Genomic DNA, 26,509 nt, shown 5'->3' on the forward strand with positions numbered 1-26,509 from the left:
CTCAATTCTTTTTTTTTTCTGGTTAGGCAGTGGGGTTAAGTGACTTGTCCAGGGTCACACAGCTAGTAAGTGTTATGCATCTGAGGCCGGATTTGAACTAAGGTCCTCCTGAATCCAGGGCCAGTGCTCTATCCACTGCGCCACCTAGCTGCCCCCACTGCGCCACCTAGCTGCCCCACTAAATTCTGGTCACTAAAAATAAAGACTACCCTTCACCAGGCAGAACCACATCATTTGTAGCCATTTTTGTCTACGAAATTCCAGTTTACACAGAAGAAAGCAAGGGTTCCTTTGTCAAGTGACCTGAACATTCCAGGAATGGAATTATACATGAATGAAGAACAAAAAGGGAAGTAAAAACTGTGGGTAAGTTTGGTGTCTCTCTTTTCATTTGAAGATTCTACAAATGCTAACTACCCTGTTATTTGCTTCTATGGTGACCAAAGATAATCAGCATGACAAAGCAATATTTCAGTTAGAGAGCACTTCAATAAAAAAATTACACTAGAGTTAAAACAGAACAAATGTCAAGGAATTGGGGAAAAAATTTACAGAAATAGAAGACTAAGTCTAAAACATGCTTTGAGAAGTGAAAGATGAGAAAATCTCAGAACTGTTTCTGATAAAAGTAGATAAATGCTATTATTTCATTACTGAAAGACTGGAGTTGAAATTAGATATCTATCTATACATGGAAAAGAAGCATTCCTGGAAAGGAAAATTCTGCATGGCAAAACCAATTTTTTTATACTTGAGCAGAAAAAAAATTATAATACATTCCTAGAGCAATGCCTTACAAACGAAAAGTAGAGAAGCCAGGTCAACTTCAACACTGACATTTGTCTCTCTGCATAGACTCTCACAAAACAAATACAAAAACTAGAGCAGCTCATATTATAGTCTGGTTATTTAATATGAAAGTCAAGGTGCTTTTCTGCTCCTAGAGAGGCTGTTTACAGGTTGCCAATCCAAATCTACTAATTCCTTAATTGCTACTTCCAGGGCTTTTAAAACACTTATTATTCCCTCAGCCTTTTTGTTTTTGCTTTTTAAACAGGCAAGAAAAGTCTTTCCAAGATGGCCAACTTGAAGTGCAGCTGTTAACAAAAGATGAAGAAATGCGTGAAGGGGACCTTAAAATAGCACTATTTTCCGATTTATCAATTCCATAAAATGAAGTTCCACAGAGGATTGTTGTACAATGATATGTAATGAGAAGTACCTTCAAACAGGATGTCATGTCCTTTCTGCCTTTTAGTTGTAGCAACTTAAAGTACAAAAATGTGGGGAAAAGGATTTACTTAATCGTTATAGAAAAATACAAAGTCATTATTTTAAAGTAGCTTCTGATAGACTCATATGGCAGGAAATTTCAGAGAAAGAGATGGAAGAGACCAATTCAGAAGCCAAAATACGACTCAATTAACAATAAACTTTACTTTTTGTAGGAATGAGTCTAGGGTTCAGCTGCCAAATCTTTCTTTCCTTCGCTAAGTAGGTGAAAGGTGAAGATTAAAAAAATATTTTAAAAAGGTCTTGGTCAAACATTCTTTTAGTATCTTCTGATATTTTTCCATTCATCTTATTAGGTATGTTAATTAAATTCATCTTGTGTATATTTTGGGAAATCCTTGGGAAAAAAATACAAGAGCCTAAACACATGAGTGAACTGGTTTTTCCTATTTACATTTATTATTTCATTCAGGTTTTATTCTTAACTTGCTACTTAGAAAGACTGCTAATTTATCATAAATCTTTCAAAGAACTTGAGTGTAACTAAACAGTTATCAAAGTTTGGTTGACTTAAAAATACACTGGCAACAAAAGAGTCTAAAAATTAAATGTTGGAGAAAAGTATACAGGACCAAGGAGTAAGTGGAAGAGGATTAAATGGAAATAATTACATAAATGAGTTTGACTAGTAAAAAGTCTTCACACTAAACACAGATTATGTTTAAAACCACAAATTTTTTATAATACCACAAATTAAAAATAATCATACACCCTCTCAAAAAAATCTGCAATTTCTGTTAGAATATGGTATAGTCACACATTTTAACATCATACAATTCTTACCAGCAGCTAGAGAAACACAGCATTGCTCCTTCTCTCTGGTTACCTCATTTAGTCTGTATGGGACATCAGGAAGTAAGGGAGAAAGAAGGGGAAGACAGGGGAACTTTCCTACTCCACACAATTGAACTGAACCCAGTGAAAGGTGTTTTACAAACGTTGAGCCATTCTGAACAAAGCTGTAATAAAAAAAGAGAGTTAGTAATTATTTAATTTGCATTCTTCCATTCTTTATCTTAACAGTACATGTGAAGCACTGGTAAAGTCTTGTTGAATAAACCTAACTATAATTTATATAGCATTTTTAAGTTTTGCAAAATGCGTTGTGTGTTATCTCATTTTGTCTTTAAATGAAGATAAACTCTGTAAGGCAGATGCTATTATTATCACCCTCATTTTACATATGACAAAACTGAGGCTGAGAGAGTTTAAGTGACTCATTGTAGGGGCACACAGCTAGTAAGTGTTTGAGGAAGGATCTGAACTCAAATTTTCCTAACTTCAAATCTAACACAATACACTGAACTATGTGGCTAAGAATTTTGAACTGATTAGGTGCTAGAAGTGGTAGAAAATACTTTTATTTTATTTCTAATATCAAAAGATTAGTTAACAATTTATTATCACATGGAAGCTTATGAAATATGAACTTTTGGCTTAGAATTTAATTTTCTGAATTTTCCTACTAATTCTGTGTTTTTATAAAAACTGAAACACAATTTATCATTTACTTCTAAGGCCAGAATCTTTACAAGTCTGATTTAAAACTACGTCAGAAAAAAATTTGAGGACTGTTGCAAATAGGACTAAAATAATAGATGAAGACACCAAAAAACAATTAAGTTCTATGATAACATAAAATGACAAACAAGAAAAACTGAAATCAGGCCAACTTTCCCAATGGTGCTTTTTCCAAGTCTTATAGGACAATCTCCTATTTGAGATTATTTAGACATGCCTCTGCCTTTAGGCTCCTGTTAATGAATTAACTGGCCACTCAAAATCCTTTCCAGGACTATGATTTTAAGACAAATATTCACTCATTAACTTATTGTCATTTCTTACTTGTTTATTTAAAATTTGGTATTACAATTTTGGTACCTTTACTAAAAGAGAGTGTAATAAAGTGTATTTTCTTTACAAACATTAACATTTATTCTAGTTTTGTTGGCTATACCTTGACATCTGATTCCACGCTACATCCAGAAGAGTAGTATATGCTCCAACTAATATAGCATCAAAGTAACATGGGATAAGATAACGTGGAATCTGCTTCAAGTAGAAGAACATAGCTTGCAACCATCTACCAACCTATTAGAATAATAATTGAAAAGTTAATTTAAGTTTGTTTCTAGGCTAGCTAAGTTTAGAAGAGGAAACCAAGCACATAACTTTACAATCTAGCATTGGAACAGTGAGATTTCCATTCATTGATAATAAAGGAAAATAAGTAAAAACCAACTAGCCACATATTAAAAAAACTATGTAAATATAAATATGTGAATTTCACAGAAGAGTACTTCTATCTGGGGATAATACTGTCCTCCCTAAAAAACAGTTCTACTTACTTCTGCAACAGTTCCTGAGCGTGAAATCAGCCGATTACTAACATAGTCAATCATCCAATCTCCAGACCTTAAATTATTACAAAATGGATGACCCAGGTCATTCTTTGGTCTTATTTCTGCTAACACAGACATTAAACCTGAAAACAGAGAGAAACATTATATTCTATTTCAGATCTAAGTTTATGATTCTATGATCTTTGATTTCACTATGGGCACAGACAATTTAGTGTTATGGACTGAGTTGTCATTAGCATTTAATACTCTTCAAGTACAGTGAAAGAGCATTTTATGTATATTAAGGAAGATGGTTACTATAAGACCTCCCTTGGCATTTAAAACTAAAATCTGGGTGATGAACATGTGAAAGATACTGTGTATGGACCATGAAAATGAAAGGTGTACTGCAAATTCTGAGAATCCCTGGGACTTGGGAGACAAATCTCAAATTAATGAGATGTATGTTTGTCTTGGAAGCCTCGAGAAAGGACTGGGTCTGCTTTGTATGACTTGGATATTCCTGTTCAAAGGGCTGGCTGGTCTTGGGGCTTCTGGCATTAGGGAAGAAATATTAATCTATGCACAGCTTTCTTCAAGATACTATAAATTTCTATATAAATTAGGTTGTAGTCAATAGCTATTAAAGATGACTAAACCATCTCCTTCCCCAAAAGGAGGTAAATGTGGGTAAGAGGATAAACATGAAGGTAATGAACCTATCTTTCAGTGGCCAAAAGTAATGTCTATGGTAAATTGTGTATGTAGGATTACAATGAAATAGGTTTCTGAAGTGACACAAACATGTTCAGGTCTAGTGACAAGAAGCCTGGAGGACTTAGCCATAAATGAAACATATCTGGCACTCCTATGTGTCTGGAACCTCTGTTCCATGGCATATCAAAGCAATGGCAGTAGGACAAGCTTACTTAACAGTACTGGACTTCCTTTGCATACACTGACATGTAATGGAACATGATATTGTCATTGATTCAGAAATTAACCTAGACAAAACTTTACTATTTCCTTTTTCCTTTTCCGGCTGTCTCTCATGCCTAGAATGTTCTCCTTCCTCACCTTCATCTTTTAGAACCCTTGATTTCCTTCAAAAACTCAGCTCAAGTTCTACCTTCCACATGAAACCATTCCTGACTCTTTCAGATGCTAATATATTCCTTCCACAAACTGCCTTGTATTCATTCTCTGTGTGTCAAACATGCACACAAACAACACACATGTAGGCAAGCTCCCAGAGGGCTTGAGGGTGGGAGATATTGTCCCTGTCTTTGTATCCCTTACACTTAGCACAGTACTTAGTCCGTAATACCTCACACTTAAAACAGCATTTTAAGGCTGGCAGAACTCTACAAATATTACTTCATTTTATTATTCATGAAATAAAATACATTTTATTATATATGTCATACAAAGTAGGCACTTGTTCTTTAGTTGTTTCAGCTGTATTTGACTCTTGGTGATCCACTTGGGGTTTTCTCGGCAAAGATACTGCGATGGTTTGCTATTTCCTTCTCCAGCTCATTTTACCGATAAGGAAACTGAGATAAACAGGGTTAAGCCACATGTCCAGGGTCACCCCGCTAGTAAGTGTCTGAGACCAGATTCGAAGTCAGGAAAATGAGTCCTTCTGACTCCAGGCATTTGCCCCACTCTGTACATTGTGCCACCTATGGACTGACTCTTATTATAAATGAAATCCAAGTCAAACCATTTACTGCCAGGCACAACACAACAAGGGCTCTTGGAGGGGAATATGAAAACCAGTTCAACAACCACTGAAGCACCTATGAGCTGGGAAAGATACCAAAATAGATAACATATGGCTCCAACTCTCTGTCAGCAGGATACAACACATATAAAAGTAACTCTAACACAAAACAGAAATAGAAGGTACAACTCCAGTCCTCCAATCTGGCTAAAAAGAGGCTTAAGTGTTTTTGAACTTGTTTACCTTGAAGTCCTGCATATTTGAGGGGTGACCAGTTTGGTATATCATAGCATCCACCGCCATCCTCTTGTTCTTCTGACTCACATCGGTAGAGTAATTGGTTTAGGTCAGCCAAAGTTAATTTGGATGCTATTCTAAGAATAAGAAAATAAGTAAGGACAAATGATTATTTCATCTACCAAGTTCAAATATTATAGTGTGCTTCAATATTTATATGATCCTTGATTCGATTAGCATAGGTCCTGTAGTACATTAACATCCAATTCATCTCAAAGTTAAATACTATTTTAAAGTGATTGTGGAAACCTCAGCAAGACTAATTATTCAGAAAGCCAAACTACAAAATAGCTCAACCACCTGTCAACAAAAATACAGAAAATATCAGAACTGCTACCGTTGAAACCACATTTCAGCTATGCATATGTTCAGAACTGAACAAATCCAAATATAAGGACTCTAATAATGGATCTCAAACTACCTACCCACCCTTTGTGATTCTCATTTCTGTCCTCCCATAGTTTTCCCACAGAATACCCATCCAATATGTAGGAGCCTTCTTTGTATTCTCTTGACATGGTATGGATGCCAGTTCCAGTGGCTGTCCTTCATTTTAGCACCTGACTGGTTTTATCTTTTCTGGTCATACATTTCTCCAATTACGTCTTTTAGAGTGTCTTCCCTACAATTCCCCATGTATAATACACTGCAGCCTTCTTACACTTACCATATGCTGCTCCACTGCTCTTTGGGTAATCCTTAATTTCAACTGTTTGAAAATCACTATTTTATGACTAGTAGCTATTTATCACTGCCTTGAGTTTGGGAAGAAGGTTAGAGTCAGTCATTAAAAGGATTATAAAATTTCCCAAAGCAATCCAACGAACTTCCTCTTACTCAATTCAAGTTTAGCTTATCACTGTTCATTTACAGATCTGTGTACTGTTTGAAGAGCACTAGGGTTCACATCCAAATGTTTATCATAGGACACAATACATTTACTGCTACATTCTTCAGTGCTACAAGGATCCAGGCTTGATACAATTAGCCTAGGCCCTTGGGTTATCTGCAAAAATGAGCATCTAAAAACTCTCACCATCTATAAGGAATTTTTTTTTGACTTGAACTTTGTTCTGGACTTCCTCTATGACAATGACAAACATCTATGGGTGCATATTCATATCCCTGTTTCATGTCTCACTTGATATGAATAATAAAAGTGTTGAGCAGAGTGTTGTTACTTCTTAAATGAAATCCTGAAAAATTTTGACACATGCATGGGAGTTACTTTGTTTAAGGTGAGCCTTTATAGTGGAGTTTTATTCTACTGGGTGAAATTATTTTTTGCAGGCAACAAAAAATAGCATAGGGGAATCTTATTTTCTATACATTTTCTAGTCAATTTTATGACTGAAGAAATGCAGCCTAATGTGGAATCTCATTTATGAAAGCCTGACAGTTCCCTTCAAATATTTTTTTCAAGGATAGCACTGATGCATGAATTCATGAGGGTATTATTCTAATAAAAAATTTGTACATATAGGTCAAGAAGGCAAAAAGATCAGGAGTTATTAATGTTTTCTTGGTCATTTTTTTGGGAAATAAAAGGTCCCAGATCCCCCCAAGCTTCTAGTATCTTCCACTTTTTTAGATACTCTAGGAATTGATCCATTAATGCCCCCAAAAGAACGTTGCCTTCAGCATGAATGAACGCACTGGTCTAGGTGCTTTTCTCCTTTTTGCTTTCTTTAGTGCTGTTGCCACTTCTTCAAGCAGCACTTGGGCTCTGATGGGCTCCACTATATGTAAACTCATCAGTTTTTAAGGATTTCACATTTAAAGCATCAAGAGTGAAATTAAAGTTTATGGACTGTCTAAAAATTGCATGATTATTAGTACCCTGTGCTTCCTTTCCTGCCACTCTGCCAAGAACTGCCAAATTTAACTGTTTGGCAAAAATATTACAAAAGTTCTTTGGGTTTTCATATTCTTCAACTTGGGGAAATTATGTTATTTTTTCAAATCCCCCAAGTTTTGCCTTTAAAGAGTTTTTTAACTTCTTTCTCTGTGTAGGGAACCTGGCTAACAGCGTCAGAGTGAAAATGACAATGGATTTGGAGCTGGAAGACAAGATGTTGAGTCTTGGCTCTGCCATTAGTAATCACTGCCACCTGGTATCTGTGTGACCTTGGGCAAATCATGTGATCTCTATAAGTCTGTTTCTTCTTTAAAATGGGTTATTAACACTTATTTGTTTCATAGAGTTGTGAGTATCAAATGAGGAAATGTATTCTTTTTTTTTTTCTTTTTGGTGAGGCAATCGGGGTTAAGTGACTTGCTCAGGGTAAGTGTCAATTGTCTGAGGCTGGATTTGAACCCAGGTCCTACTGACTCCAAGGTTGGATTTCTATCCACTGTGCCACCTAGCTGCCCCAAGGAAATGTATTTTTTAAAAAATAATTTATAAACTGTAAAGATCCAGAAAAATGTCAGCTATTTTTATTATTAATTATCTCAAGCTATTAACTGAAGAATTAATTAAGGCATGCCCCATATATTTAACAATTGACACACAGACTGTTATTTGCACACTGCTTTTCCATCTTCCCTACTAAGAGGATGCTTGGCTCCTCAGCACAGCTAGGCTAAGAACCAATCAGGTCTGAGACAATGACACCACAACATAGCAGTCATCATTTACATAGCACTTCTTAATTTGGTTTTATAGGGTTTTTTTTAAGTCTTACATCTAATTCAGTGATCTATTCTTTCTCTCTTTTATTGAAAAAAGTGTTTAGATATAAATTTTCCCCTAAGGACTACTCTGGCTATGTCCCTAAAACTTTAGTATGTTGTGCTTGGTTTGGTATATTGGACTGGATCAATGCCCACTTGATTTCTCCTTAGAATTCCCCATCACTATTTGGTCTGACAGTCTTCTTAGGTTTTTGTTGGAGTTGTTGGCTTGCATTGCTTCCTTTTACTCATCTATGTTGGTTGGTCTCTGTATATGGCACTTTTTTTATGTCACAAAAGAACCAGTGCCATCAAATCCTAACATTACTGAAAGTGCACAAGAGACGATCACTTTTGAAATCTCTGCAAAAGCACTGACCCTCTCCTCTCAATCAATCAGTCAACAAGCATTTATTAAGCACATACTCTTGTGCAGGGCATTGGGTAGGTATTGGGGACACAAAGACAGACATGAAACCCCCTGACCTCTGGGAATATTTGAACAGAGGAGATAATATGTACATATATAAATATATATAAATAAGTACCAAGTAATTTCTTGGGAGTGGGGGTAAGTTCAGAATAGATCTTGTGCAAAAGGGGGCAACTAGGCTGAATTTTGAAGGAAACTTAAAATTCTAAGAGGCACAGGTGACAAAGGAATCCATTCCAAGAATGGGGGACAAACTGTTCAAAGGCATATAGAAAAGGAGATCAATGACTATGTTTGAAAAATAGCAAGGTTAGTTTGGATGTCCCATAGAGGTCCAGAAGTGATGTAAGCTGTAAGGTAAGAAAGGCACATCAGAATCAAGTTACAATGGGTTTTAAATGCACAGACAAGTCTGTATTTGTTGCTAGAGATAATAGGGAGCCACAAGAGTTTATTGAATAGGGGGCTGATTAACATGGTCAGACCTGTAGTAGTATTAATTTGACTGTTGTGTGGAAAATTGGAGAAGGGAGAGAGACTTGAGGCAGGAGATCAATTAGGAGGCTATTGCAATAGCGGGTGAGAAGTGATAAGTACATGGCCTTTAGTCCAGTGGCCCTTTAGTGCCAGCATTCAAGATAAACACTATTTCTTAACTTTTTTTTTAAATTACTTGCATCAGTATCTGACTTCTACTAGTCTGCAATGTTTGCATTGCAATAATGTATGCTAGCTGCACAGATTTAGTAGACTCATGGGTTTGCCCAGGATTTAAAAACAAAACAAAACAAAACCAAACCACACACAAAAACATCAGTAACATTATTTCTAGGGGAAAATGTGTTTTAGGCTTCAAACAAAAGACATAATAACCAAACTCTTACAAAGTTATTTTAAAATGAAGTTGGGGACTTAACATACAGCAGCAGTATGTTAATACTGTAATAATCTTTAACTAATAACTAATAACAATCTCTAAAGAATTAGCAAATTTCCTGTGATGAACGTCAAAAGCAAAACTTTCATTACTGAAGATCATAGCTCACTTTTATGTAATGATCTGCTTATAAATAACACTAGGTTCACTGCTGACTGAGCAGTGGAAAGCTGTTACACAAAAGAAGGGTCAGATTTGTTCTCTTTTGTTCCAGAGGGCAGAATGTGAGAAAGATTTCAGCCTGACATAAGCAAAAAGTTTTAAACACTTTGAACTATCGAAAAGTGGAATAAGTAGTTTGGGAAGTAGTTTCTCACTAAAGTGCTTCAAGGGAAAGTTGGAGGATTAATAGCAGTGAGAGCTAATAATAAATTGTCTAATTCAACCAATATTTTTAATGCTCATACCACTGGTTATTACAATTTATGACCTATTATCCTTTGCCTTCTTTTATTTCTCTTAATAGCTTAATAGGTACCAAATTAAAATTTTTTTTTTCTTAATCTCTAGAGCAAGAGTGTGAGGTATTATGTGTAAAAGAAATTACCTCCCCCCACCTAATAATAAGACAGAAGGCACAAAAATGAAAACTCTTCTGGTGATGAGGCATAATTTTAAATAAATCAGTGTATTTTCTAGAAAAAAAAGAGACAACTCAGAATTTTACTTTTAAAATTAATATTACAGATTTTTCTAGATGATGTACAAAAGTTGTCAATTATAGAAAAGTTTTTTAATTCTAAGATGTTTATCTTATTTATCAATTACTTACTTCTTTTGTGTGTTTACTTAATTATTGCACCTGATTTTAGGACCTGTAAAGCCTATATTTTTTAAACCTTATAGAATGTACTTGATGAACTAAGATATATAACAATATTATTCAAGCAGTAGAGAATCAAAATTATATTGATCAGGTAAACATTTATTAGCTATTAAAAAGTGACCAGACTTTCTCAAATAAGACATACTTACGAAACAAAAGGAATTTTTAGTATAGGATCTGCGTTGTCAACAGGAAGGCTTCCAGTTTTAAAATGAGGATTAAACTGTGTCAGATGATTTCGAAGAATGCCAACAGCCACTTGTGCATCAGGATCAAGACTAACTCTGAAAATGTTAGTGAGGAAATGATAAAATGGAATAACTTGTTAAAAAGCAATAAGACTGACAAAAATGTTTCAATCACATGCATGTATACAATATGTTCAAATATTTTAAAGCAATAAACATACCTGAATATGATAACACTTCCTGGAGTTAAGTTTTCAAACTCTATTTCTTGAACATATTCATTAGGACCTTTTTTGGCAACTCCAGCTTGCTTCACAATTTTACTTTCATTAAGCTTAAAAAGAAATTAGTTAAACTGTCAAGTAAATCCATCCTAATGTCATTAACATATTACATGTAATAACAGAAAGAAAAGTCATATATACCTGGATATGTTCTTTAATCTCTACTGTGATATTTGGCATTCCATTGATTGAATTCTCATCTTTTCTGTAGGGATTTGTATTTCTTTCAACAGTTCTAGCCTCAAGAACAACTTCTTCAATTTTGCCTGAAAAAGAAAATTACATAATTTTCCAGCTATAACATAACTTGGAAATAGTCATTTTTAATGTCTTTAAGTTTTCTGAATTATAAGAATACAGTATTTTAGTTCCATTACAAGTTAAATAGGAGCACGAAGAATTTGGAGATGAAAATGTAATAAAAATCACAGAATTGTAAGGACAGAAGGGTAACTTGGAAGTAATCAAGTTAAATCCTCTGCACCTTTCAAGTTGCCATCCAGTCATGGGCTGAATACTTCCAGTAACAGGGAACTCACTGTCTCATAAAAGTAATCTAGTCTGTTTTCAGATAGCTTCAATTGTTAAAACTTCTGAACTATTAACCCATCTTGTCAGGGGCTACAAATGAATCCCCTCTTCCACAGGATTGCTGCTTGAGAAATCTGAAAATTAATCAGGTTTATTTGGAGTCTCTGGGCTATTAATTACCAGTTTCTTTAACTTTTTCAAGACAGCTTTGAGTCCATTTATCATCTTAAAATACACTGCTCTTGGTACACTATAGTCTGTTTATCTTAAAATACTTCAAACAGTCTTACCAGTACAAAGTACAGAGGGATTATTGTTTCACTTTATTTGTAAACTGTGCTTTTATTAATGCTAATCAGTGTTAATAGTAGTCACAAGTACGAACGTCAAATAGAATAGAGTTGAGGAAAGACCCCTGGGAGTTTATCAGTAGAGACTTTTCTCCAGGTTGACATTAATGTGTTATTCAACATTTTTCAACCAACTATGAAACTGCTTATTTACACTATCATCCATACCACATTTTTCTATCTTTGTCCAAAAGGATATCACAAACTTCTTCTTATCCAGATAAACCGTATTTATGGAATTTCCCTAACTCATTAGCCTAGTAATTGTTAAACAAGGAAGACCTGAATTTAGTGAACCTAACCTGGTTCCTAGTGATCTAATTCTCTAAGCTTTTATAAATTATTCACTTAAAAACCATTGCAGAATTCTTCTGGAAATTGATATTAAGCTTCTCAAATTATAATTTCTGGAATTAATCATAAAAAAATACTACCATATGGTAGTCAATTGTATTTTAAAAGAACACATTTTTAGAGGTATTTAAAAGTAAAAATTGCTCCACAGCATGAACTCACATAACGTACTTTGGAAAAAGTCACAATTTATTAAACATTTAAAAATCTCACAAATACTATCAATGGCTGTGATATGCAAAAAATACATATATTTTTAGTTGCCAAAGCAGACTGCAACTACTTCAGTTCAGATGAGGCAGAGATCATCAGTGGGTTTTTAACTGGATTTTAAAGTATGTATATGGATAGATAGATCAGAGATATGACATTCCAAGGGGTAGATGTGAACAAAGATAGAAAGGTACGACATTAAAAAGGATTTTATTTTTATGTTCTTTTTCAATGAACAAAAACAATCTATTTTTCTCTCCCCACCCCAGGCATGGCATTTTGAGGGGGTTTGTATACTAGTTCTGTTGAGGCAGAGTGACTGTATAGGGGAGTAGGCTGTAAATGCAGGTTGGGGTAAATTACATATGGCTTTGACTGCCAGGCTCAGGAGTTTGGGAATTTATCCTAATATACAATATGGATCACGGTTTTTGATCGAAGAGATGACATCATGAAACTGTATAGAGGGGATTTTTGTTCAAGTACTGAAGACTCTGAGATCCCTCACAACCCTGAGGTTCTGTTATACCTGATCCTTACTAGTTGTGTGACCCTTGATATATGAGATTTGAAAAGTCACATCGCCTCCCTGTGGTTGTTTTCTTAATAGTACTTTTTAAAAAAGACGGTAGAATGACATACTTATAAAAACAACCTGCCCCTAAAGGAGATAGATAATAATGTAAAGAAGTAAAATTGTCTTCAAAGGTCTCACTGATATGCGACAAGGTAAAACCCATGATTACAGAATGGCTCTGGATAGATTCTTATTCAAAAGAAACAGGATAGGTAAAGAGGTATATGAGGGAAGTCAAGATAGCATTAAGATGATATACTTATGTGAGGAAATTCAGGAACCAGAAGAAGGAAATCACGGTGGAGAGAATCTGGGTGAAAACCAAGGGAACAAAGAGAAATGCCTTTTTAATCAAATTATATTACAGACCTAAAGAGGAAATAGAGGAGATTGTGAAATAGATCACTAGTCTAGCATAGACACACTATCTAGCAGTGTTGGTGAACTTCAATTATCCAGGCATTTGCTGGACAAAGAGGAAAACCAGGGAGTCTGACATGCATCCTAGATTTTGGAAAAACAGCTTTTAAGGAGTTCAGATGAGTAGGGAAGGTCCTATAGACTAAAACTTTTAGAGGAAATGAGCCCATGAAGGATGGGAAATTCTCAAGAATGAAATACTGAGCACACAGAAGGAAACAATTCTGATAAAAAGAAATACTGGAGTTGTCTGAAGAGACTAATGTGGATGCACAGAGAATATAGCAACCAATTAAAGATTTTTAAAAAATACATATAGAAGATGAAAGAAAGAGGAAGAAACATGAACACAAAGATAATGCATAATCTGTAAGACTAGTGTCAGAGGAGTGTTACTCTCAATAAGCTGAGGGTGGTGAAAAAAGCTAAGGACAACAAAAAAGACTTTTTAAGTTTTAAAATTGTATTAGGAGAAATAAGAGATCCAAAGACTAGACCGCACTGCTATTGGGGGGGGGGTAGAAGACACAAACACTACTGATGGAGATGTTCAACTCTTATTTTGTTTATGTTTTCTAGGCCTAGGATTGTCATTGATATTTGAAAGAGTGGCACACTAATGCAGGAATGAAAAAGGGTAAGTTGTCCTAATTTTCCAAAAAGGGAAGAGAGTAGATTTTGCAAACTATAAGCTAGTGTCCTTAACTTCATGTGAAAATTCTATAACAGATCATTTAAGAAACAGGTAATATCTACAAAAGAAAGCAGTAATTAGAAAGAAGCAGCATGGTTTCGTCAAGAACAGACCATTCCAAACTATCCTTATTTCCTTTGCAATAGATTATTAAAGTAGTGGATAGCACTTTACATATAATATTCCATTTGATCCTTAGTCTAACTTCATGAAGTAGGTGCTCCTATGATTTCCATTTTACAAAGGAAGAAAAAGAAGCTGAGAGAGGTTTTTACCCAGAGTCAGCCAGCATACCTAGTATGTCTTGAGTCAGAATCCAAAGTCAAGTCTTCCTAACCAAGTGCAGGGCTCCATCAACTATGCTATGCAAAGTCTTACATGTGACTTAAAAAAAAATTGTAAGTGTAAAATATGGGAGGTGTGCTTAGACAGCAGTTGTTCTGAAAAAGACCTGAGGTTGTCTTATGCCTAACTTCAAGCTCAATGAGTCAGCAATGGGTTATCACAGTGAAAAACCCCTGATATCTTGGGCTGAATTAAGAGACTCAGAGTTTCCAGGAACCAGGTTATATTTCCAGTGTCCTTGGCCCTGGTCAGACGTCATCTGGAGTCCTGTGTTCAGCTGTAAGACCAGAGTTTAGAAAGATCCATGATCCAGAGTAGGGAAGACAGGATAATTAATAACTCTGAATCATCGTGAAATGAGGATTGCTTAAAAGAACTGGAGAGGTTTAACTCAGAGAAGAAAAGACTCATGGGAGAAATGACAGCTGTGTATCTGAAGAGCTATCATCCAGAAGACAAATAAGACTTGTTTACTTGGCTCCAAATGGCAGAACCAGAACACTATGTGGAAGTTTCACAGAAGCAAATTTAGGCTAATGTCAAGAAAAACTTCCTAACACTCAGAGCTGTCTCAAAGTGGAATGGACTACCACGGGAAGGAATGGGTTTTCCCTTATTAGATGTCTTCACAGAGAGGTTAGGTGTCTACTTGTTGGATATGTCGTAGTGGAGCCTCTTTTTCCGGTATGTCCTGGATTAAACCCCTTTCAATTCCAAAATTTTGTGCTATATGAATCCAAAGATAATAAAACAATGGTGGCAAATCTGAAGAGAAGTAAAAGCCTAAGGGTGAAGTTATCTAAGGGAAAATTATAGCCACATGCTGTAATTATTTAAGCAACTTGAACTGTGTTACCTGGAATGCACATCTGAGGAACTTCTTTGCTGTAAAATGATGTTTTAGGATTCCTGAATGCAGTTCGAGACACAGCCACTACAGACTGATGGATGCTAGGTGAGTGTCTTGTTACTGCTACTATGTCTTCATCAACTTGATCAACATACACCTGATTTTAAGTAAATAAAACAATAAATTATCTACTTTCCTAAGAAGTTTAGTCTTAGTGTAAATCTTTTAAATTATAGCAATAATAGGGGCAGCTAGGTGGTGCAGTGGACAGAGCACTGGTCCTGGAGTCAGGACCACCTGAGTTCAAATCCAGCCTCAGACACTTGACAACTTAACTAGCTATGTAACCCTGGGCAAGTCACTTAATCCCAACTGCCTTGCAAAAACAAACAAACAAATAAATTATAGCAATAATCTAATTCTATACCTGAATAAAACCTTTAGCTCCAAGCTCTTGGTGTAACTTATTAATGGCCCGTCTTGCAGCAATAATTCCACTTTGTAGGTTAACTTCACTTGAATTTGAAGGAGATGCATCAGGATTCCACTTAGTATAAAACCTTTCTTCAGACACTACAGAAATCTACACAAAGGCAAAATATACGTGTGTGTGTGTGTATGTATACATACACACATACACATATATATGTATGCATTTAAAAAAATGGTGACTCTTCAACAATTAGAAATAAAGTTGCCTCAATACGTGCAAAGCAAATACATGATGTGAATATTAAAGAACATATCATTAAGAAATTAGAAGAGAAATAGATCCCATAGTTTTTATTGCTATGGGTAGGAAATAATTCTTAACCTAACAAGGGATATAGCTAATTTCAAAAGATAGACAATTTTGATTACATGAAGCTGAAATGCTTTTGCAAATGAAATCAATGTCTTTAGGATAAGAAGAGAAATTGTTGAATGGGAAAAAAATCTTTTTAGCAAATTTCTTTGATAAGGGTTTGGTATTCAAGATATACAGACAACTAACAAATATAAAAAACTAAAAAGCCATTTCTCAATAGAAAAGTGGTCAAAGGATATGAACAAAGAATTCTCAAAGAAAATTGCAAATTATTAATAGCCATAGAAAAGAATGCTCTGAATCCCTAATAAGAGAAATGTAAATCTTAAGGTTTTACTTCCCACCCAGCAAATTGGTAAAGATGATAAAAGATAGAAATAGTCAATGTTGGAGTGGTTGTATAAAGATAGGAACACTAATACATTATTAGTGAAGCTGTGAATCAGTAAGACCATTTTAGAAAGCAACTGGAATTATGCAAATAAAATAACTAAAATGTTCCTAACTTTTGACCCAGATATTCCACTATTAGGCATATACCTCAGGAAGCCACCAACAAAAAACATGAAAGGCCCCATATACACCAAAATATTTATAGTAGCATTTTTTGCGATAGCAAAGAACTGGAAAGAATTTAAATGCCCATCAATGGGAAATGACTAAACAAACAGTGGTACATAAATATAATGGGATGTTACCATGCCATAAGAAATGACAAAGAGAATACAGAGAAGTTTGGAAAGACTTAAATGAACTGATGGAAAATGAAATAAGTAGAGCCGAGAAAACAATATACACGACTATTAGCAATCAACAATGTAAAAGAAAAGAACAGTGGCCACAAAACAACTGAAAATGAATGTTGTAAAATTACAAAGAGCAAGCTTGACCTTTAAGTAAGAGATATACACACACACCTTTCTCTACTCCTTTTTAGAGGTGGAGAGGATGACAATAAATGTGAAGCACTGAATATATTTGTTATACTTTTTCTATGCACTGATCAAATTTACTGATTTTTCAAGGGATATAAAAACAAAAGACAACAATAAAAGTTGTTTTGAAAAAAGAATCACCATAAAAAAATCAAGACAATTTATTATGCTAATATATTTATTAAATTGTACATTAAAATGAACACATACACACCTGATGAGGTACTAATTCATCATAGCCTCTAGCACTTCCACTAGCACAACAAGCCATGGAAACAATTGTGGAACTTGGGAGGGCATCATATGCTGACCGATGCTAGGGGAAAAAAAGGTATTTTCTTTCAGAGCTATACACAGTATCATCACAGAAAGATAAATGCACAACATTAAGGTTTCATATAGACTTTTTTTAAAAACCAATCAATTAGCAGCATTTATTATAAGTACCCACTATGTCAATGTCACAAACTCTCAACAGTATTCTGATGATCTGATCCTTTACAAATTTTGAAATATAGAAAATCAATTAACTACATATGACATTTAACAAAAACAACTTAACATAAGAAACAGATCAGATGCTTACCACAATAGGACATTCATTATCGTGTGTAATATCCATGAACAGAGCATGTGCAATAGCAGGCATTAAAGGTCTCAGACACGGTTGCACAAAGGATCCAACAGGTTCTCCTCCATATCGGTAAACTAGTCTGCCCTCTTCATGACTATTATAAGCACTCATTGCCTCTGCAGTGAAAAAACACACACTGACAATTTGTTCAAGCAACATTCAAGAAAATATTAATAATTCTCACTGCCAGTATGAATACCACGCAATCTACACAAAGAGTAAAACTACTTTAAGAGTAATCAAGTGTTTAGATTTTTAAAATAAACTTGAATATTTAATGGGTAGGAGATATGTTTATAAATTTTACTGAAAATATATGTTTCATATAAAGTGAATATTCAGCGTTCACGAAGGATTTGGCTGCAAGGTGGCTAGAAAAAGAAACTCAAGGATAACACCAGGCTTCTAGATGGCAGATATTTAAGAAAAGTCAGGTATTTTTTTTTCAGCTACCAAAAAATGATTTGGATCTTTTGTTTTAAATTACATACATCCACAATTAATGAATCTCATTGATTGCTCCAACTGATCTTTCAATTTAAAATGAGGTACCTTATTCTATAGTAGGAATATGTTACTGACGACATATTCCTACAATAAACTGTAAGCTTAATTCCAATTATCCTTAGTCATTACTTTGAATAACTACAAGATCTTTTTATTTTAATGAACTGCATTACAACCTGCTAAGCAATATGCATGACTAACAAATGCCTTTTCATCAACTAAACTAATAACATGCATGCTTTTTAGACAAAAAAAAAACAGGAAAAAAACCCCAAAAACCAAAACCAATTACACTACAGCAAGCCTACCTCTTATTAAGGAGCTAATGCCCAGTCTAGTCACAAAGATATTGTCCAGCTCCTCACTTCCTGTGAACAGTTCAGCCACTACATACAAATTGGGCTGTAATTTCCTAGCAGCATCAAGCATATACTACAAAAAGCACGACCATAAAAGCAAGGGAAGCAGGTGTGTAGAGTAAGAAAAATAAAAAGAACACGAGACTAGGCATAGATTAGACACAGGGAATTGCCATGCAGCAGGACAAAATGGAAAGCCAAAAAGAAACCCCCAAATGAATTTAAATATATGTATGTATGAAAATGACAAAGAAACCCAACACACACACAGCCAGTATGAGAATTAATCAATATATGCAGCCAAAGAAGAAAAAACATTAGAATTTACAACAGACATAAGGATACAAGGAAAAAAAAAGAAAAAGAAAGAGAATGTTAGTGTCACATTAAAAAATATGAATCATAACAATGCCATCCAGCATGGCTTCGCACTGATTTTTATACCTCTAATCAGACTGGTAATTCCCAGGCGATTGACAAAGACATTGTCGAGGTACTCACTGCCCGTGAAGAGTTCAGCTATCACATAAAGATTAGGTCTGACTGACCTGGCTGCAGCCAACATCTCCTACAGATTGTAATAAACTTTTAAAGTCTCTTAACAAACACAACCTGCACTTATGAAGGGGCACACCTGAAGCTACTGTAAGCCAGGTAGCTAATTCTAACCCAGCAATCAGTTATCAGGCTTGTGCAGGAAAACATTTACCAGAATATATGTAGAAAAGCTAATGAATACACTGAATTCTATTAACAAGTAATAAGGAGAACCCACATTCTAATTATGTATTAAGGGATTTAAAGTAGGCTTTTGTAATAATTTCAAATTATAAGCAAAAAATTTAAGTTTTAATTATCTGAACTGATGTGTACATACATACATACACATATTTTTAGCACCATTATCAAGAGGCATCTTTATATGTTTCTCTTCTTTGAGGATATATCATAAAAATTCTTTATTAAAAATTTTTTTTGGATTAGACTTGTGATTTCATTGGTGTGGAAAACTCTAGGTGAGGAATTCTCTCTTCTAATGCAGTCTGGCACCTTTTCTGCCAGTTACAGTCTTTAACTGTTTGTTGCCTGGGACACGCCCTGGATTACAGTATGGTTAAGAAGTGGGACTTATATCCAGGCCTTCCTGACTCCAAAGACCACTCTCTATTCACTATACCACACTCTTTCATTAAAAAAAAAAAGATAGTAGAAGTTAAGATTATGGATATACAAACCTCTAAATAACACTACAAAAGTTAAAGTAATGGTTACTGGTGGGTTGCCAAAATATACATCAGCCTGAAGAAAAATGATAGGCTCCTAAGAATAGGTAAATGCATAATAAATTTGCGAAACTGCACTAGATAATAATAGCTAGTATTTATATAGTGCTTTAAGATTCGCAAAGTACTTCACAAATATCATTTTCATTTTTATCTTTACAACCACCTTGAGAGGTATGGCACATTATTATCCCCATTTCACAGATGAGGAAATTGAGGCAGACAGAGGTTAAGTGACTTATTTAGGGTCAGATAGCTAGTGTCTGGGGCAGGATTTGAATTCAGGTCTTCCTAATTACAGGCCCCATGCTCTACCCACTGTACTACCTAGCTGTCTTAATAGATTCAAACACTGGCTGTGGCTAATAAGAAAAGTCAATATGACAATATAACTGGCTTCAAAATATGTTAGAATTACTGTTACAACTGATGGTCCTTCTTTACAAATGGTCAATCATCAAGAGATAGGACATCAATGACAGTTTCATTTTGAAATAGGTTCTACATTAAAACTCAAATAGAATTTAATATCTTAGTCATTTCATCTTACAGAGTTGTAGAAATATACTAAAAGAATAATTCTCGCTACATATGCGTATGTTATTAGGAAATTAACAGTGTGAAGATTAATGACCTTTATACTTTTTGTGGTGGCTATACTGACAAAAAAGGACCATCAATTCTGTTTAAGCCTTTTATTGGTACTCTCTGTTATAGTGTTTGCACATATGTGCATGTTTATATAAATATATGCATGCATAAAACTATAACAACATATATATGCATATGTGCTTATATCTCTTCAATCACTATTTAAACAACAAAACAACTCTTAAGTCATAAATTTCCCCTTACGAAAATCTAGGTGGGGAAAGAGGGAGAGACCTATATACTTGAATAAATATGGCTATGTAGAATATGCTACACAGCATCATAATGTTAAGAAAATGCTAAAAGCAGCCTAGAAATAATCAACTAAAAATCAAGCATAAACTGCTAGTACTTTACAAATTATCAAGAAACTATATTGCTTGAGGATGTTTTTTCCTACTATTTAAAAGTTAAATTGAAAATATCAACTTGTAGATATTTCATAAAGTTACAATACTACCACAAAATCAACTAATAAACCAAGGCAGACAAAGTACCCAATCATTAAAAGCCAGCATATTATTTTTTGCTTTAAATATTTTCCCCTAGTTTTCCTGAATTTTTGTAAATAATAGATATGTTTTAGTTTCCTGTACCTCAGCTACATGAAGAGGCGTTGAGTGGCAGTTATCAAGGCGTACTCCCTGAAAATAAGTGGCAGTTATTTCAGTATATTTTTTCATGTGAGCCCAAAGATATGGACAGTCTTCTGGTTTATTTCCATAGCGTAATTTAACACTGTCACCCCAGCAAATGAGCTCTCTCCTCAGATAAACTTCTGAACCTGTAAAAAAGAGAACTTGTTTTCATAAGTACAAAAATATGAATCAATCACCAATCACTCATTTGGCACTTACTATGTTCCAGGTACTGTGTTAAATGTTGGTGATTTAAAAAAAAAAAGCAGGGGCAGCTAGGTGGCACAGTGGATAGAGTACTGGCCCTGAAGTCAGGAGGACCTGAGTTCAAATCCAGCCTCAGACCAAACAAACACTTGATACTTCCTAGCTTTGTGACCCTGGGCAAGTCACTTAACCCCAATTGCCTTAAAAGAAAAAAAGCAACACAGGTCTCTGTCCTCAAGGACTTTACTTTCTAATGAGGGAGATACTATGAACATAAGAGGTATAAACAAGATACATACAACAATACAAGGTAACCCTTAGAGGAGAGGGAAGGTGGAGACAGGGAGAGGTCTCCTGAAAAAGATGGTGTTTAAACTGCATCTTGAGGGAAGCCACAGATTCTAAGAGGCAGAGGTAGAAAGGGAGAATATTCAGAGCAGAAAGATAGTCAATAGAAAGTTAGAGGGCAGAGATGGGATATTATATGTGAGGGACATTAAGAATGCCAGTTTGGTTGGTCTGTAGGGTATGTGGAGGGCAGTGATATGAAATAAAACTGGAAAGAGAATAACAAGCCAGGTTGTGAAGAGTTTTAATGACAGAGTTTATATTTGAACCTAGGAGGTAATATGGAACCATTGGAATTAATTGAAAGTGTTGGGTAGGAGGAAGGGAGGTTATTTTTCTGGACTTGGTTGGAGTTTTTTAGGAAAATCACTTTGGCAGTTCTGGGGATATTGACTACACTGGGTAAAGACTTGAGGCATAGAAACTAAATAGAAGACTATTCCTTTTAGTACAAGTGAGAGGTGATGAGGGGCAGAACTAGGGTGGTGGATACATCAGTGATGATGAGACTCATAGAAGAGATAGAGGGGATAGAAACCACAAGATTTGGCAAATAACCAAAATGTTATGTGAGTGAGATTGAGGATGACACCAAATTTGGGAACCTAAGTGATTGAAAGGATGGTGGTGTCTTTGACAGTAATAATGAAGTTTAGAAGACAGGAAGATTTGGAGGGAGAAGAGGTAGAAAGATAATGAGTCTTGTTTAGGTCATACTGAGTTTGATATATGCCTACAAGATATGCAGTTTGAAACATCCAACAGCTGGTGATATGAGACTACATGTCAAGAAAAAGACTAGAGATTGATACAGAGAACTGAGATTCATCTGCACAGAGGTGATAAATGAATCCATGGAAGCTAATGAGATAACCAAGAGTAATAAAAATAATAATGAAGATGATGATTTTTATATAGCACTTATGGGCCAGGCTCTGCCTTAAGTGCTTTACAAATATCATTTCATTTGATCCTTATAACAACCCTGGGAGGTATATATTATTACTCCCATTTTACAATTGAATAAACTGAGGCAAATAGAAGTTTAAGTGACTTGCCCAGGATTACTCAGCTGGCAACTGTCTGAAGCCAGATTTAAACCCAGGTCTTTCTGACTCTCGGTTCAGCATTCTATCTAGTACACTACCTAGCCGCCCCAGGGAGAGAAATGATAAGACCTCCATTTAATTCTTACACATGTCATGTTACTCTTTAATTTAAAAATCTTCAAAGGCTCCTCACTGCCTACTGAATAAAGTTCAACCTCATCTCCCTATCATTCAAGGTTGTCTCACCATGTGGTGCCATTGTACATATTTAGCTCCATCTCAACTCATACACTCTCCTCCTCACAGCCTGTACTCCAACCAGACTGGATTATTTTCTTCTTGCCTGCTGAATTCCGTCCTATCCTTTAACACCCAACTCAAATTCTTCCTCCTCCATGAAGCCTTCTCAGACCTCATCTCCCATTGGTGGTGATTTTTCATTACTGACTATAACACAAAAAACCCTTGTTTTGTAATTCTTTAATGTGCTTAATATGAAACATTATATATTATACTATTCCCCACTTAAATTATAACCTCTCTGAAGGCAGAGATCATTTTATCTGAAATTATCTTCCCAAGCACTTAGCACATAGACTTGTACATAGATGGTATTTAATAAATGTTTTCTGAATCAATCAACAAACAACATTTATTAAGTTCCCACTATGTGCCAGGCACTGTGCTAAGTACTAGGGATGAAAGTACAAAGAATGAAACTATCTCTACTCACAAGGAACTTATAATGAGGGAGACAATGAGTACATATATAATTATTTACAGCATAGAGTAGTTAAATAAAACTGCTTTTGGAAGGATTTGGAAGGATACAAGTATTTGGTGGGAGGAGGGTCTCAAACAGAAAGGCTTCATATAGAAGACTGTGCTTGAGCTGCATCTTAATGGAAAAGAGGGATTCTATGAGGTGAAGGTTAAGGAGGGAGAATCCTACATGAGGAACAGAGAGAAGGCCAGTTTGACCGAATCAGCGTGCAGAAGGAGGAGTGATGTCCAAAGAGGCTGAAAGGCGGTTTGGTGCCAGACTGTGAAGCAGTTTGTTCCAGTATTTTCTGGGACAAAAAATGGATCTGAGCATGAAATGAAAAACACATTTGAGTATGTATAGCACCTTTTCTTTGAATGATAAAAGCATTTCATTGTTTTAATAACTGTATAGTAGTGGAAAGAATCAGAATTCCAGTGAACAGATAAGAGAAACAATAAAAAGAGCAAAATTATGCAGGTAAGTAATAGGCACTGATTCAAAACTGGGAACAGCTGAAAATGCATGAACATGATATAAATCTACTCTAACCCCTATATATATATACACACACACACACACATATGTATATATATGTATATGTATATATTTATATGTATAAATATATATATTTATATGTATAAATATACACACACACACACACACACACACACACACACACATATATATATGTAGTTGAAGTTGTCAGAAATATAGATCAATTCTTATATCAAGTTTCTAGGTTCTCCAGAGTCTATCATCATGCTCTAAATACAGGAGGTTCTTAACACACATTTAATGTTGTCTTTATGAGACTGGTAGGTAAATAAACAGCAGACTATTATGTAGGAAACATAAAGTAATATAGTTAAAACCCTGAGTTAAATAGGACATCCATTCTTGAAAAACAGCTTTATAGGGGGCAGCTAGGTGGCGCAGCGGATAGAGCACCGGCCCTGAAGTCAGGGGGACCTGAGTTCAAATCTGGCCTCAGACCAAACACTTGACACTTACTAGCTGTGTGACCCTGGGCAAGTCATTTAACCCCAATTGCCTAAAAGCAAAAATAAAAAAGAAAAAGAAAAAGAAAAAGAAAAACATCTTTATAACTTACAATTATGTAACTGGAAACACCAAGTCTACAGAAAATTGGGGCTTAGCAGATATGCAGGTAATTTAAATTTAGTAAAATGTTTTAACATTTAATAACTTTATTAATTCCCAAACCAGATAGCCCACAAAATAAGAGAGAAAAGGATTGCTGAAGATGGTTAAGGAAAAGTAAGAAGTGTTGGGAAGTTGGCTCAGTCTCTCTTCTGTCCCTCAAACATAAAACAGGAAGGGGACTTTCTCTTTTGAAAATGGTATCTAAAAGAGAAGGGAGTATACCCTGCTTCAGGACTACTCCCGGAAAAGCTATGACAAAAGAAACTGATGGGTAAAAGGCACTAGTAGAATGGACAATGCATATAAGGAAGACCCTTCTGCTCACAAATATCTCAGGCTTATATTGCATGAACTGAAGATTAGTGGCTTAAAAGCAATGAAAAAAATGCAAACACCACCCTGTTAAGCCTTATAACTACTTATAATTTACCCCAATTATATTAGAAATTGGAATGCCTAACACCTGAGATCTCTGAGAAGGTTAATTTTATCTAAGATAGGAGACAGGAGGAAACTCTGAAACATGGGGACATTTAAGGAAATGGTAGGTTTGTGTGGAAAGTGAGAGTCTTTGAACAGAAGACAGCATGAAGTTACTAAGTACTATGTGGAAACAAGTAAGAGGATGGTTAAGAAGTGAAAAGGTTTGAAGGTGCAAAGGATAGGCTTTATCTATTTTGAAATTTTGTTTAGGACCCTATATGTATCAATTACTAGCTAAAAATCATCCTTGGGCTGCATTTGCAAATGCTTGGCACACGTGGCTTAGGTAGTTTGGTGGTACAGTGGGTACAGTGGTGGACTTAAGAAAGTCCAGAAAGACCCTAGTTCAAATCTTGCCTAAGATACTAGGTTTGTGAGACTGGTCAAGTGACCTCTATCAGATTCAGTTTCCTCATCACGTATAAAATGGGGATTATAATAATACCTACTTCATGGGGTTGCTGTGAGGATCAGCAAGATAACACAAAGTGTTTTGCAAACTTTAAAGCCCTATGCAAATGCTAGCTATTAGTATGTGCTGGTGACTTTCAATGCTCAATATACCACAAAAATGTAAAGGAAAATATTGTCTCAGCTGAAACAGTGGTTAAATTGAAGGTAAAATCAATATATTAAGGAAAAAACCTCTAAAAATAATTCCTAGCTTGCATTATGAAAATTATATTCACATGTATAAATACCTGCAAGGAGCTTTTGCCAAAGAGTAAAAATATTTATCCTAATCATCCTTCTAGCAGTAGTATGACCCAAAGTAAAACAAATGAAACAAATATTATTGGGCTGCAATAAAACTGTTCTTGATTCCAACCATACATGTATAACAAAGGTATACCTGGTTCAGCAAAGTTTCGAAGAGGATCATCTCCCATTACCCAGCCATTATGTGCCATGAAGAAACAATTTTTATCTGGGCGATTAATAAATGTTTCTTCTTCTGCAAGTGTCATTTCTCCAAATGGGAAAGTAAAGTATCTATGAAGATATAATTCAATATTAAGGCAATGCAAAAAAGAGTTTAGGACAAAATTTTAAACAATCATTGTGAAAATTAAGCTTTTCAGCCCTAAGAATGAATAAAATTAGTTTTTATATTATTTACAGGAAATAAATTTCAATCTAAATAACAGAGGAGTTGTTTGGACATGTACTTTGAGTTGGAGTTCAGAGTAAAAAAGATTAGGAATAACTTCTCTTTTTTTTGTTCTGAATTTGTACTTTCATCAGCATAAGGAACTCCTAATCTGGACAATATAGAAATTGTCCATTTCCAATGGACTTACAGATGGGCCTGGGACACAAAAAAAATGACATCAGAAGTTA

At 35.1% G+C, this 26,509-nt stretch overlaps 1 protein-coding gene across 1 annotated transcript in view; it reads right to left on the reverse strand.

Annotated features, from left to right (window-relative positions):
* Positions 1–26,509, reverse strand: part of AGL (amylo-alpha-1,6-glucosidase and 4-alpha-glucanotransferase) — a 71,848-nt gene that overhangs the window by 17,854 nt on the left and 27,485 nt on the right. The window contains 14 exon segments of the mRNA XM_020999735.2: positions 2,077–2,252; positions 3,251–3,384; positions 3,642–3,778; positions 5,605–5,735; positions 10,680–10,814; positions 10,940–11,052; positions 11,144–11,268; positions 15,343–15,493; positions 15,764–15,919; positions 17,294–17,395; positions 17,666–17,829; positions 18,529–18,652; positions 21,110–21,297; positions 26,022–26,161. Coding sequence (XP_020855394.2) covers positions 2,077–2,252; positions 3,251–3,384; positions 3,642–3,778; positions 5,605–5,735; positions 10,680–10,814; positions 10,940–11,052; positions 11,144–11,268; positions 15,343–15,493; positions 15,764–15,919; positions 17,294–17,395; positions 17,666–17,829; positions 18,529–18,652; positions 21,110–21,297; positions 26,022–26,161 — 1,976 coding nt within the window.

This window comes from Phascolarctos cinereus, unplaced genomic scaffold, assembly GCF_003287225.1.
Source record: "Phascolarctos cinereus isolate Bilbo 61053 unplaced genomic scaffold, phaCin_HiC Scaffold_5;HRSCAF=322, whole genome shotgun sequence".
Classification (NCBI taxonomy): domain Eukaryota; kingdom Metazoa; phylum Chordata; class Mammalia; order Diprotodontia; family Phascolarctidae; genus Phascolarctos; species Phascolarctos cinereus.